Source organism: Octodon degus, unplaced genomic scaffold (assembly GCF_000260255.1).
Source record: "Octodon degus isolate 3935 unplaced genomic scaffold, OctDeg1.0 scaffold00002, whole genome shotgun sequence".
NCBI classification, from domain to species: domain Eukaryota; kingdom Metazoa; phylum Chordata; class Mammalia; order Rodentia; family Octodontidae; genus Octodon; species Octodon degus.
In genome coordinates this window covers 20,305,600-20,319,570 of record NW_004524578.1, presented here as the reverse complement: position 1 = coordinate 20,319,570, position 13,971 = coordinate 20,305,600, and the positions used below count along the sequence as shown (strand labels likewise).

The window sequence follows — 13,971 nt, the reverse complement described above, 5'->3', positions numbered from 1 at the left end:
GGTCTCCTGCAGCTGCCTAAGCTTGCCTAAGTGGGTGCCTTAGACCGCTGAACTATCTTGCAGTTTATTTGATTTTTGAGACAGGAGCTCACTATATAGTTCAGGCTGGACTTCAACTTGTGGCAATCCTGCCTCAACCTTCCAAGTGCAGACATGGGCCACTGATCCCAGCCCTACTGTTCATTTGTTAAGAAAAGATGTCCTTTGATTTCTTCTACACCATTTCTCCCTAGACTCACTTCTCTGTCAGTAAGGGAGACACTAGGTTTTTCTTCTTCCATACATCATTATCATCAGAGAAGAATAGCCAGTGTTTGTGGCTCATGATCTTACTGTAAGTTCTAATCAAAAGACTGCACAGAAAGCTGTATCGCCTACAAGCATTTCATGTAAAGTACACAACCCACCACATTCTTGTCCAGGGGATACACTACTGCAGGGAAAGTGGCATCAGCTGTCTCAGCTGCTGTGTCCCCTTGTACCGCACCTTTTTACTCATCTTTGGACAAACACCAAAGTCTGCTAGCTTCACGGGTCCAGACTCACCCAGTAGCATGGCAGCTGGCTTCGCCTCGTGGAGTAAAATGCACAGCACAAGTTCCTGTGCCATGTAACCTCTGCTTGCCAAGTTTTAGCAAGTAGTCAGAGACTGGGGCCCGGCCCAGTAGCTCTGTTCTTTAAGTGGCTGCTTCAACAAAACAGTCAGGCTCAGGTTGCTTGGGTTCGATCCCCACAACACAATACAGCCAGTCATGCCTTGAAGGCATTCAGCGCAAAAAAAAAAAAAAAAAAAAAAAAACACTTCAAGTAGTCAGAGGCTGTGGAACATGTTTTTGAAGAAACATTGGTTCGTGAAATCTGTGCCTGTTTTGCACAGAAGGGGTGATGTCAGCAAAGTGTGCCTGCTTTCCCTCACTGTTCTCCCCTAAACAAGTCAGAATGGCTGGTAGAGTTCAGAGTTAGCTACAATAATCCATTGTTTGCCAGCTGCAAAAGCAGTTTGTAACACAGTTTAGAAAGAAATCACAGGGGCTGGAGAGATGGCTCAGTGGTCTAAAGCACCTACTTGGAACAAGCTTGGCAAAGTACAGGGACCACGGTTCGATCCCCCAGCACCACATGCCAGCCAGCTGCGCCCCCTGGTGGGCTGAGCTGGCCACACACACACACACACACACACACACACACAAACACAATAAATAAATGTTTAAAAAAAGAAAGAAAGAAAGAAATCACAGTGATTCTGACAGTTTTAAAAATGTCAGTCTGCCAAATGCATGCCTGCAGTCCCAGCATTCTGGGAAGCTGAAGCAGGAAGATCACAAGTTTGAGCTCAGCCTGAGCAGCTTAGTGACTTAACAGGACCCAATCTCCCAAAAGAAAAGGGACTGGAGGTGTAGCTCAATGCAGAGGCCTGGTGTCCAGTCCCTTGTACCACACACACGTGCCATGACCCAGTGCTTGTGTCTCAGCGGTCTCTCTTGCCAACTCCCCATCCATTTCCCCGCATCTTTCTGTCCCCAGGAAGAGGGCTGCAGGCCCCTGTAGAGGATTGCAGACCTGTACTGGTATCCTAGACTCCTGCTTTCCCTTCCCCCAGATGTCATTAAAGCTGTCAGCACTGTTCCCGTACGAAAGGAAGTGGGGGATCTCTGGTCTAGGCTAGCTGTCTTCTCCTCGACACCCAGAGTCCTTCATGGGGCGCGGCTCAGCAGTCTGCAGGTGGTGGATCTGGAATCTGGGGAGACCACGTACACCTCAGGTACTGAGTGTGTGCCCTGCTGATCCCCAGCCAGCACCCACCCTTGGCACAGCTCCAGTGGCTGAGTGCAGACCCCTGCCCAGGGCTCCCACACCGCCCAGGAGATGGCCCAAGCCAGGGCTGGGCGGTGCTAGAGGGCATGGGAATGCCAGCCAGCCATGCCCGTGCCAGGCCTTGGTACCCCGGCAGCTCTCCTCTTGCAGGTGTCAGTGACGGTGAGGAGCTGAGCAGTCTTCAGGTCCTTGATGGTGCCACTTTTGCGTTCTGCTGCATCTCAGGCCGCCTAGGGCTGGTCGATACCCGCCAGCCGTGGGCACCTTTGGAAAACCCTGGTCAAAGTCCTGGCTCTGGTGGCCAGAGATGGTGTGCAGAAGTAAGGGTTGGGGACCAGGGCCCTGGGCCCTGCTTCTCCAGCCTGGGAGCAGATGGACAGCTCCGTCTCCTCGACACACGAGATCTCTGCCACCCCCTGAGCTCAGTCCAGTGTGCGGTGTCCACACCAAGTCCCAACCCGGAGCTGCTGCGAGTGACATGGGCCCCAGGCCTAGACAACTGCCTGGCCATCTCAGGTATTGCTGAGCAGGGTCTGGTGTCTCAGAGAATAGGAGCCGGATCAGGAGGAACCAGCAGTTCCTGGAGGAGACTGCTTCTCAGAAGGAGCTACATAGTAAACCTCTTGCCCACTGTGCACCCTGGCTACCAAGTGGCTATGGTCTGCACCCCTGAGATTTAGGGCTCGGGCAGGGCCCATTGGGGAGTAGGGCAGATGAGGAGGGGCCCAGGGGCTGACCAGAAAGAACAGCAGAGGAGGACCTCCACTTTAGCCTCTTTTTTTTGGTACTGGAAATTAAACTTGGGACTTTGAGCCTGCCAGGCAGGCACAGTGCCACTGAGCTATATCCCCAGCCCACAATAGCCTCTTTGGCTGCCACTACTCAAGAAAGGGCTTCTGTGGCTCATGAGTGACCCTGTGCTCTGTGTCTTCCTCAGGCTTTGATGGAACTGTCCAGGTCTATGATGTCACATCTTGGGAGGGAGTGGGGAGCCGAGTGGAGCCGCTCTTCACCCACAGAGGTCATATCTTCCTAGAGGAAGGCGAGGGGGATGCTGCTCCGCTGGTCACCACCCACTCCTGGCACCCCTGCAAACCCAGGACTTTGTTATCAGCAGCCAGTGATGCCTCTGTGCATGTGTGGGACTGGGTGGACCCTCATGCCACCTGTTGACTCAGGGTTGGGAGAGTGGGGTGGGTACCAGATCAGAAGGCCACGGTGCAGGGCCCTGCTGCCGACTGTGAGGGCTCAGGTAAGTCAGCCAACCTCTCTCAGCCTGTTTTCTGCTTTGTACAATGAAGGCATTGATGGAGCTGGTCGTGGTGATGCACACCTGTAATCCCAGTTCTTGGGAAGCTGAGGCAGGAGGATTGCCATGAGTTCAAGGCCAGTTGAACTACAAAACAAAATACTATCTCAAAAAAAAGGGTGCTTCAATCCCCAGTTCCACCAAAAAAAAAAAAAAAAAAGGGTGCTGTTCTTTTGCAGTTACCAGTAGCAGAATGAGCAGCTTTTGTATGCATGAGCAGTATATCTATATGATAAACTTTCTAAAAATAAAATTGCTGAGGGGCTGGTGAGATGGCTCAGTGGTCTAAAGCACCTACTTGGAACAAGCTTAGCAAAGTACTGGGACCGCGGTTCAATCCCCCAGCACCACATGCCAGCCAGCCCCGCCCCCTGGTGGGCTGAGCTGCCCCCCCCCACAAATAAATAAATAAATAAAATTTAAAAAAATAAAATAAAATTGCTGAGGCAGAGAACGTGTGCATTTTCGGTTTGATAAACACTGCCAAAGCACCCCCCCATACTGTGCCAGCTTCTGCTCCCACTGCTAGCAAAGGGCTGGCCTCTGTCCCTTGCCCTCCCCAGCAGCCTGTTTACCACCTCCTTGGCCTTTGCCTGTCTGGTAAACACAAAGTGGTTACTGTAGCTTCAGTTTGCATTTCTCTTGCATGTGAGGTTGAGACTGTTCAGATACTGAACATATTGCTAAAGGGGTTAATGGGAGAACAGAAGCCAGCTGTCACCAGCCTGGCAGCACAGGCAGAGCTGGTGAATCCTGCCCCCCAGGAGGTGAAAGGCCTGAGACCTCTCCTTAGAACTTCACGAGCATTTTCTTCTAGCAGGTATTAAAGGGTATGCTCATCTGCTGTCATGTACAGTTTCTCACGGTAGCATTTATAAAGAGTTCTCAGGAATCGTGCTTTTGAAATTATTGATTGCTGATCTACAACAACACTAGTGGGTGTTGCTGTTTATTTATTCACTTATTTATTGATACTGGAGCCCGAACCCAGGGCCTTCACACAGCTATGCCCCAGCCTTTTCTTTCTTGTTTTTGAGACAAGTTCTCCCTAAATTGCTGCTACGATTTGTGTCTGGGTGTCCCTCCAAAGCCTGGTGTGGGGATAGGTGAGGCTTTTTCAGAAGAAGCTGATGGTGTGATGTGTGTGATGCTGGGATTAAGGGTAGGTGATTACTAAATCAGTACTGATGGCTTGGCACCGCCCTAATCCAAGTAGCCTAGATATAGTATAAAAAGGGCAGAAAGCAGCAGCTGAGGCCCCTTGCTGCTTGCGGCCTTCTGCCTGCTGTGGGCTGCATCCCCTCTGCCACACCACTCTGCCTCGGAGCCAGCTGATGATGGACTGAAACCTCCACCAACAGTGAGCCAAATAAACCTTTCGTCCTCTAACTTTGGGCGTCAGTTATTTTGTCCCAGCAATGGGAAAGGTGACTAAGTTAGTTTTACTAAGACTGGCCTTGAACTTGGGATCTTTCTACTCAGCCTCCCAAATCACTGGGCTTACAGATGTGTACCAACCTGCCCATGTTTGGTGGGGCTTTTGTTTTGTTTTGCTTTTGAGTCGTGGTCCCTCTGTATTGCCCAGGCTGGTCTCAAAAGCACTGAGCCCAGGCGATTGGGGTTGCTGGAACTAGAAGCTTAGACCCCCACACCAGCTCAGAAAGGAATGATTTCTTGGGATCGAATTTTTGATCACTTGTTAACAGTAAAGTTAGTAGAGTATTACATTTTGAAGACATTTAATTTTTCAGTTTCAAGATGGGACCATTCCCAGCATTTCCTGGAGTCTCCTCAGTCATTTCCGCCTCTTCAGGAGAGCTGATCCTGTAGCTTCTCCCCAGCTCCGTGCTCAGCGTTGTCATGTTGATAGCTTGAAATTACTATGGTGGGAGTATTTACATCTTGGAAATTGGCAAATGTTGCAAAGCAGAGTTGGTTCTTCCTCCGGAGAGCTGAATTACCGGCATGCCATTGAGGAAGCTATAGTATTTGTAAAAGCAAAATGAGTAATTTAGAAAATAGTAGAACTGATGTGTGAATTTAAAAGCTGTTTTGCTGAAAAGCACTCGTGAAACGTGTAGCAGTCAGTCAGGGCCTGGCCCGGAAGCCAGAAGCCTACATTGCTGCAGGGAGGAAAGGGTCTGGAGGCGGCATCCAGGGCAGCTGCCACACCAGGACAGGGAGTGGGGGGCGTAGAGCAGAGGGGTCTCCTGGAGAGAGCTGTGAGCTGCTGGCCAGTTGTCCAAAGGATGCCAAAACTGCAAGAAGCAGAGATGGTAAATCCCCTGGGTTCTGCCATCCTCCAGTTTTGTGTCTGAGTAGATGTAAGTGCATTACCTTGATTTATGGTGCTATTTAGACATGTTTTAGAGCTTGTGATCCTTAGTACCCTGCCCAGGTCCATGGTTATGGGCTTTTCCTAGGTCAGATGTTTGAATGATGGCCTCAGAAATAGTGTTATTGTTCAGCCACTGCCACTGCCTTGTCCTGCAGATGAGGACGAGGGCCACAGTGAAGTGAAGTGGGCAGTGGATGGGGGCTGTGGATGGGAGGAAGGACCCCTAGGTTAGGGCCCTGCAGGCTAGGCCACCCAGAGCCACAGCCCAGCACAGTTGAGGGAGGCAGGACCGCTTGGGCTTTCAATTGCTCACTGTCCTGTGAGGGTCCTGTCCCTTATCCATTGAGCTGCAGAAGGGACTTGCAGGAGTAACTGTGACTCCACACATTTACTGACCTTAGAGTGGTTTGAAGACCCGGGAGGCAGCAGGCATCATTGCAGAGACACAGACATCAGGGGTACATGGATTGGCCCCTCTGTGATACAGGCCTTGTCACAAAATGGTCTGGTGAGTGGCTGAGATGGTCACCGAGGCTGTCGATGGAGGCCATGGCAGGGGCTGGACATGCCATGGACACGGAGGCACTGAACGTGCAAGCATGTCAACACATGCTCAGAGACGGTGTCACTGCGTTGAGGAGGAGACGGCCAAAGTCCTGGAGAAGGAAAGAAGGAGCCCTGTTTGGGAGCAACAGATGGGTGGGGTGTAGTCACCACCGACAGTGTCCTTTGCAAGTCCTGTTTTTTTTTTAAATTATGTATTTGGTACAGGATCTCACTATGCAGCTGGGACTTGTAGTGATCCACCTGTTTCAGCCTCCCCAGTGCTGGGATCACAGGCATGCACCACCATGCCCCGTCTCTGTGGCCAGCTCAGTATGCCCAGGGGGAGGGCCAGCACATGTGGTACTGGGGATCGCACTCTGGTCCCTGAACTTGCCTAAGCAGGTGTTTAGTCCCCTGAGCTATCTCCCTGGCCCTGTGTCATTCTTTACACACCTCAGTCTCTGATCAGGCTTGGCATTTAAAACTGCCTCTTCCCATTTGACTGTGCCACTCAAGAGTCCAGGAATCAGTGTCCCTGGGGGTCAGGCCGGTCAGGGTGAGTGCCCTGAACCTGACGCCAGTGTCCCTAGCAGCTGTACATGAGAATGAGGACTGGGATTGTTGCTATGAGTTTCCTTTCCTTTCCCTTTCTCTTTCCCTTCCCTTTCCTTTTAAGAGATTGGTATCACACAGGGGCCTGAGTTCAATCCCCAGTTCTGCCAAAAAAAAAGAGAGAGATAGGTATCACTACATAGCCCAGGCTGGTCTCAAACTCATGGCAATCCTCCTGCCTCAGCCTCCCAAGTGCTAGATTATAGGCATTCACCACTATTCCCAAGGTATTTTGCATTCTCATTTTTCAGTTCCAAAGAAGTATGATGGCAAAAGTTTCCAAGGAGGTACTAGGTTATTTTAAAGTCTTTTTATAGTGTAGAGCTACATCAGGTAGTAACAGAACAAGTTTCTACCTAAGAACTCATTGAAAGAGTGAATTTATTTTATTTATTTGCTGTGCTGGAGATTGAACTCAAGGCCTGTGCAGTGACACCTTCTCCACTGCCACCTTTATGAGACAGGTTCTCGCTAAGTCACTAAGTTACCCAGGCTGGGCTGGAACTTGTGATCCTCCTGCCTCAGCTTCCCAGAGTTCTAGGACTGTAGGTGTGTGCCTCTGTGCCCAGCTAAGTGAAATGATTTTAAGCAGTCCGTATCGGTTTTGTCTTCTTATTTTTCTCTCATCGTTGAGGCAAAATACATGACACCCAAAATTAAAGGAGGAAAGGCTCATTTGGCTCACAGTTTATAGAGGTTTCAGTCCATAATCAGCTGGCTCCAAGGCAGGGTGGCATCACAGAGGAGAGACAGTTCGTGGGGGCAGATGGCGAAGCAACCAAGCAAAGGACAGCCACAACTCTTTCTATCCCTTATATCTTATCCAAGCTACTTAGGGTGGGTGACACTTATACCGTGTGTGTGTGTATGTGTCCAGTTCAGCCTGCCCTGGGGGCGTGGCATGTGGTGCTGGTATCTAACTGCGATCCCTGCAGTTGCCTAAGCTTGCCTAAGCAGGCACTTGAGACCGCTGAGCTGTCTCGCCGGCCCAGCACTCATACCCTTAACCCTAGTGCCCTTGACCCTAGCATTGCACCACGAGCCAGTCCCAGCCTCACACATTCTAGATCCAGCCACCTTTGACAAAAGCCCATCTATGACTGCAGGAGGCTTTGCAGGGACATCTAGACACAAGCCATAGCACTGACCTGAAAAATTCTAAACTGGACTTCTGGAATAGCTCTGAAGCTGCCCCACCAACAGACTGCACAGTCTCAGTGATGCCAGCAAATTGATGTCCTGCCAAGAGTCTATTTTTGGAAAGCAAAACCTGGGCAGAGCAAAGTCTCATGGTTAAAACAGATGAAGAAACTGGAAAAACAAGGTGTTGGTTCTGTCAGTGTTTTGTTTTGTTGGTTTTTTGTTTTGTTTCGGTTTTTTGGAGACAGGGTCTCACTGCGTAGCCCAGGCTGACCCTAAACTTGTGTGGATCTTCCTGCCTCAGTCTCCTAAATTCTGGGATTGCAGGGATATGCCACTGTGCCCAGCTTCTGTCAGCATTTATGAAGTGCTTCCCAGGTCCAGGCTGCAAACTGCCTTCCTGCTGGGAAAGCATGGAGGCAAGGCAAGCTGAAGAGGCCTGACAACCACCTCTAAGAAATTCTTGAAGATAAATTCTAATGTTGAAAATGTTTCCCCCACGAAAACAAAAGCAGTGACGTGTAAAGTACAGCTCATTATAGTGAGTCTTTTTGGGCTAGGTTATTTAAGAAAAAGGCCTTGTTACTGAATAGTCATATTTTATGAGTCTAATTAGGCATTGTGGTAATATGTGTAGCTTGTGCTGTTTCAGGAGTTTCTGGAAAGCTGTCAGGAAAGAGTATAAAAGCAAACACGGGCTGGTGAGATGGCTCAGTGGTCTAAAGCACCTACTTAGAACAAGCTTAGCAAAGCACAGGGACCGCGGTTCAATCCCCCAGCACCACATGCCAGCCAGCCCCGCCCCCTGGTGGGCTGAGCTGGCCACACACACACACACACGCACAAATAAATAAAATAAATAAATTTAAAAATAAAAAAATTTAAAAAAAATACAAGCAAACACAATGGAAGCTATTTTAGGAGTGAGAAACTCTTCCATTTATTCCTGGGCCCCGTTTGCTCTGCACATCAGGGGCCATCCAGGGACTGCTCCTGTGTAGGCCTAGACCAGCCCTGCCCACAACCTCCCTGGGTCAGGAGCACTGCCCGGGCCCACAGGAAGCCCCGCTCCCGCACCCGCTGGGCCACCATCCAGTGCACATGGTGGCTACGTGGCCGCAGCAGTTCTTCATGGACTCAGAAAATTTCCCCAAACTCTCGGTCTCTCATAGCCCAGTGCTTCCTGCCATCTTCCCATCCTCCAGGGCTTGGGGGGTGGCGGCCCGCAGCAGCAAGGAAAGAGTCTGGCCCTGTGAAGACTCCACAGAGATAAGGCCCGGGCTGGCCAGCCTGCTCCTCAGCAGCTGCTCCCATCTGCTCTGCCAACCCTGAGGCCAGGAAGCACATGGCTGTCCTAGCACTGGGGAGACTGAGGCGGAAGGGCCACTGCAAGTTAACCCTGTCTTTAAAGAAACCCACAGAGAGCTAATCAGAGATTCAGCAGTTCTGCAGCAGACCTGGCAGTGCTCATGCTGACCAGTGGAGTCACCTGCTCTCAGCTGGCTGCCACAGAATCCAAACTGTCCTCTCAGTCACATGCATTTCAGGCAGTTCTCTTATTTAACAGCAGGGAGCAACACTCAGAAAAGCAAGAGCTGGGCCTTCCCTAAGAGCCCATGTGCACTTGGAAGGAAAGTCACAGTTTCCAGGACCAGGGAATAACAAATTCCAGTTGGACACAAATACCAGAGTTCCACACACCACCCCCACTGTGGCCACCACCACGGGAGCTCTGCGTGAATGACTCAGAATGACACTTTCTCTTACTTTTCTCTCACGTGCAGTCATCTCCTAACGGGGCTATGGCCTCTGCTTCACCTTGGGTTGCTGCTGTGGGCCCCAAATCTGGATCCTGGGGAAGGAGGTCAGGAACTGTTCTGGGACCACAACTCCTGGTTCTGCTCTTTTGTACAACTGTCTGGTCTAAGCAACTGGGGACAGAGCTCCTGGAGCCGAATGAGGGCCTCTCAGGGTTCTGATGCTTCCCAAGAGCAGAAATGCCAAAAGCTGTGACAGGAGGGCTGTGGTCTGGAGTCATTCCCTAGAAGGGAACACATCCTGCTCCCAGCAGGAAACTTCCTCCAGCTTCACTGTGTGAAGTTTTTCCTGCACTTTTGGAGTCTGGCTCTATTGGGCTCAGCTCAGAGAACCAGATAGCTATGCTCTGAAGCTCAGACCTCTTCCAGCACCTCACTGAAAAGACACCTGCTGTTGACTTGAAATCCTAGAAGCAGAGACATGAGTTACCAAATGAACTCTAGTGAGAATCACAAGTGTTAGCTCCACAGCACTGAGGGGAAAGAGACAGGCTCCAGGTCGGTCAGCCCCCTCTGTGCTCTGTGGTGTATGGTTCTCTGACGGGAGCCAGCTTCCGAAGGTTCCTAAGAGCTAGGACTAGGGGTCAAGGGCCAATCTGGTTGGAAAGTGTGGGAAAGGGCCTGAAACTGTTTTGCAGCAATTTGCTTAAGGCCAGCAAAATAGCTGTATCCATACTGATGAATGAGAATTGGCTAGCGGACATTAGATGTGGCACAGTAAATAGGTCACCCTCTCACGCTGCCACAGAACTACAGGGTGGTGGAAAGTGACAAGGACCCAATGAAGAGAACTACAGACCGGGGGCCTGGCCTTAGCTCAGTTGTTTAAGTGGCTGCTTCCACAAAGCTGTCAGCCTCAGGTTGCTGTAGTTCGATCCCCACAACACTCCAGCCAGCCAGACCACCCCTTAGGGCATTTAGAGCAAAAAAAAAAACCTTATAAGGGCTGGTGAGATGGCTCAGTGGTCTAAAGCACCTACTTAGAACAAGCTCAGCAAAGCACAGGGACCACGGTTCAATCCCCCAGCACCACATGCCAGCCAGCCCGCCCCCTGGTGGGCTGAGCTGGCCACACACACACACACACACACACACAAATAAATAAAATTTAAAGAAAAAAAAAAAAAAAGAGAACTACAGACCAATCTCCCTAATGAGTGGGAGAGTAGACTGATGTGACCACTGTGGAACACAGTGTGGAGATTCCTCAAAAACCTAGGATTGGAGGTCCCAATTGACCCAGCTATTCCCCTGCTGGGTATCTTCCCAGAATTGAGAACACTACCGCAACAACATACCTGCACTCAGGTTTAGAGCAGCATGACTTAAATTAGCTAGATTTTTTTTTTTTGATTAGTAGGTGCAATTTATTTTTTATCTTGCAAAGTATATAGCAGCATAAGAAAAATGAACAAAGTTGCGTGTCATCCTTGCGCAGGGGCCATGCTAATTTCTCTGTATCGTTCCAATTTTAGTATATGTGCTGCCGAAGCAAGCACTTAGCTAGATCTTGAAACAACCCACATGCCCATCAATTGAACAATGGATAAAAAAGATATGGTCTTTTTATTTTTTGCTTTTTGGTACCAGGGATCAAACTCAGGACCTTGCACTTGGCCAGGCAGGTGTTTGTGATACTGAACCATCTCCCTGGCAATGTGATCTTTTTACATAATGGGGAGAATCTTGGGGGTCTAGAGCCCTGACTAGAATGGGTGTGGCTAAAGGCTGTTGGGGGCCAGGGAGATAGCTCAGTAGAATAAGTACTAGCTGGCAAGCGCAAGGTCCTGAGTTCAATCCCCATACCACAAAAATAAATAAGTAAATGGTGTTGGTCCCCTGTCCTGAGAGAGGTGGCAGTCTTGCCCTGCGCTGTGCTGCTCTGGTGGCACTGAGCATCAGAGCCCTGTACAAAGCATTTCCACTTAAGGCTTTAGGGCAGCTGAATAACCCAGGGCAGCTCGGCCTGAGGTCATGGGTAGTGTAGCACTAATTCCTGTTCAGATTCTCTGCCACTTAAGATTTCTTTCTCACTGGGAGACAGAGTAGAAAAATCCAAGTTTGAGGTCAGCCTAGGCACCTTATTGAGACCTTGTCTCATGAGAAATACAGGGATATTACAGGGATATACAGTGATATACGGTGTAAAGGCCGTAGGTTCAGTCCCCAGTTAATGATGCTGGTGATGTGTCTGATGCCTAGTGTGGTAGTGTTTCGCTCCTGTGACCTCCCTCCTGGCCCACTGTGCACATAATCCTGGTTGCTTCCAGATAAGTACCATTTACATTTATTCACTCACCAACCAATTATAGAGCATCTACTTGCTCCACCACTGGACTAAGGCCTGGTTTGTGCTGCAGTGGCAGAAAAAAAGCAAAGCACTCCTTTGCCACCACCCCCCATTAGTAGTTGTTAATGAAAGCTGTATAGAAGATCCCTCCATTCTTGCATCTTCTCAAGTGTATCTTCACATGTGTCTTGTCATTTTCCTTTCCTACCTGGTGAGTTTGGGCTTTCCATTCCAGGCTAATTTTTGTTGTCTTTCTTCTGCTTTACCTTGGGGGTTGTGGTTGTGCACGAGCCTTTCCCACTGTCCTTGTTCTGTGTGGTGCCATTTCCTCTATAAACCTGGGCTTTGCCAGTCTGCTGACCTTGATAGGTCCTCAGGCAACCTGAGCTACATGGTCCTTTTGGACATGCACAGGACATACATTACATTCCGATCTCAGCTCTGCAAAGAGGGAAAGACATGCTCTTCCTGCATTGAATGCTGTTATGGTTCTTGTTTCCATCAGAAGTCAGAGGGACTGAACCTAATTTTGGCTGCTGCTAGAAGAGCACACTCCTTCCTCTGAAGGGGTGTAGTCCAGGAGAAAGCACATTTGTGTGTGTGTGTGTGTGTGTGTGTGTGTGTGTGTGTGTGTGGCTGGCCCAGCATATGGTGCCAGGAATCAAACAGCAGTACATGAGCTTTGCCTAAGCTGGAGCTTTAGACCAGACCACTGAGCTATCTTGCCAGCCCTGTAAGAGTGCATTTTCTAAAATATTGTTCTGAACAACCCAAACAACTCAGAGTGGTGTGCTTAGCACTGAACGCTCAGTGTCCAAGTGCCTGGAAAGTAACACTGGCAAGGTGGGGAGAGCCAGGAGAGGGTAGGTACAGCCCTGACAGGGAAGGAAGCCATTCTAGGCAGTGTAATCAGACAACACGGTGCATGTTTAAATAATGTAGTATACTAAAAGACACACTGCCATGAAGCCCCCTCAAGGCGCCCCTTGCTTCAAACACATGTATCCCATTGTGACTTTCTGAAGCTGTTCTAGAAGTCCTTTCCTGAGTGTCAGGAGGTGAGATAAAAAATGAGTGCTGCTGCTGAGGGCCATCTCGTGGAAAAGCGGGCTCATAAAAACGTCATGGCCTGTCCTCATCTACTGTACTCACTGGACATGGCACTGGGTGACTTCTGGCTCTTCCCCAAAGTTAAAATGACTATGAAAGATCAACGTTTTAAATTAATTCAGGACACAGAAGCAGTCATGACACCACAGCTGAAGATACTCAGGAAAGAGGACTTCTAGAACTGTTTCAAACAATGGCAAGGATGATGGGATAGGTGTGTTAGAAGCAGGGGGCTACTGGAGGGGGCTCATAGCAATGTATCTTTTCTGTAACAAATTTAACCATTCACTATATTTTTATCAAACCATGCACACTCCCACTTGGCCAAGCCAGGTAGTCTATTTCCTCAACTTCCTGCCAAGTTTTGGTCTGGTTTGGTTCGGTTTGGTCCTTACACCTTTTGAGCATGGAGCTGTGCTATCTTGCCTCTTCCATACAGTTTTCCAGGTCAAGGTCCCAATTTGTTCTCTGCAGCCCAGGAGCTATGACATAGCCAGGTGGATTTGCAGAGCGAGGAGGGAGGAGGGAGGGGGGAGGAGCCTTGGCTCAAACCCAGGTTTGGGGCTGGGGGACACTGGGGGGTGGGGGCACTTACAGGAATTGTGCTAGGTCCACTGGGTCTAGGGGAAGAAGTCCAGGAGGCGATCTGCCAAGAGAGAGGAGGCTGGAGACCAGGCATGCTGGTGTCCTGAGAGCCAAGTGAGATGGCAGGCAGAGGTCCCCACGTGCAGAGCCCCATCCATCCCCATGCTGAGCCTGAAGGAGGTACAGGTGACATGGGCAGGCCCTGGGTGCCCAGACCACAGGGTCCAGGCGCTCCAACATGAGGAAATCCAAGGGGGATGGGTGGGCAGTGACGCAGGTTACACAGGAGACTTGCAGATTTGGATCCGAGAGCCACGCTCAGGCTGAAGCAACTGCTTTGGGTTTTTTGCTTTTTGGTCTTTTTTTAAAAAACCTACTTATTCTATATTGTCCCAAGGCTGTTCTCTTG

At 49.9% G+C, this 13,971-nt stretch overlaps 2 protein-coding genes and 1 pseudogene across 3 annotated transcripts in view; 1 reads left to right on the top strand and 2 right to left on the bottom strand.

Moving 5' to 3' along the window:
* Window positions 1–3,208, top strand: part of Wdr73 (WD repeat domain 73) — a 15,259-nt gene extending 12,051 nt beyond the window's left edge. The window contains exons 6-8 of the mRNA XM_004623474.2: window positions 1,601–1,762; window positions 1,966–2,331; window positions 2,753–3,208. Of these exons, the coding sequence (XP_004623531.1) occupies window positions 1,601–1,762; window positions 1,966–2,331; window positions 2,753–2,988 (764 nt within the window). The 3' untranslated portion in view covers window positions 2,989–3,208. The remainder of the gene's footprint in view (window positions 1–1,600; window positions 1,763–1,965; window positions 2,332–2,752) is intronic.
* A 1,662-nt stretch (window positions 3,209–4,870) lies between these two features.
* The window catches only part of Zscan2 (zinc finger and SCAN domain containing 2), a 35,384-nt gene continuing 26,283 nt past the window's right edge, over window positions 4,871–13,971 (bottom strand). The window contains exons 3-4 of one of the 2 annotated variants that reach the window (XR_002820244.1): window positions 5,859–6,118; window positions 4,871–5,104 (exon numbers count right to left, since the gene is read on the bottom strand). Coding sequence is in view for 1 of the 2 variants with exons in the window: in XM_023710606.1 (XP_023566374.1) it covers window positions 5,988–6,118 (131 nt within the window). In the remaining variant the exon portion in view is untranslated. Of the gene's footprint in view, window positions 5,105–5,678; window positions 6,119–13,971 lie in introns of those variants that run through there. The other variant, XM_023710606.1, reaches the window with a different exon arrangement.
* On the bottom strand, window positions 10,981–11,076 carry LOC111816280 (annotated as a pseudogene).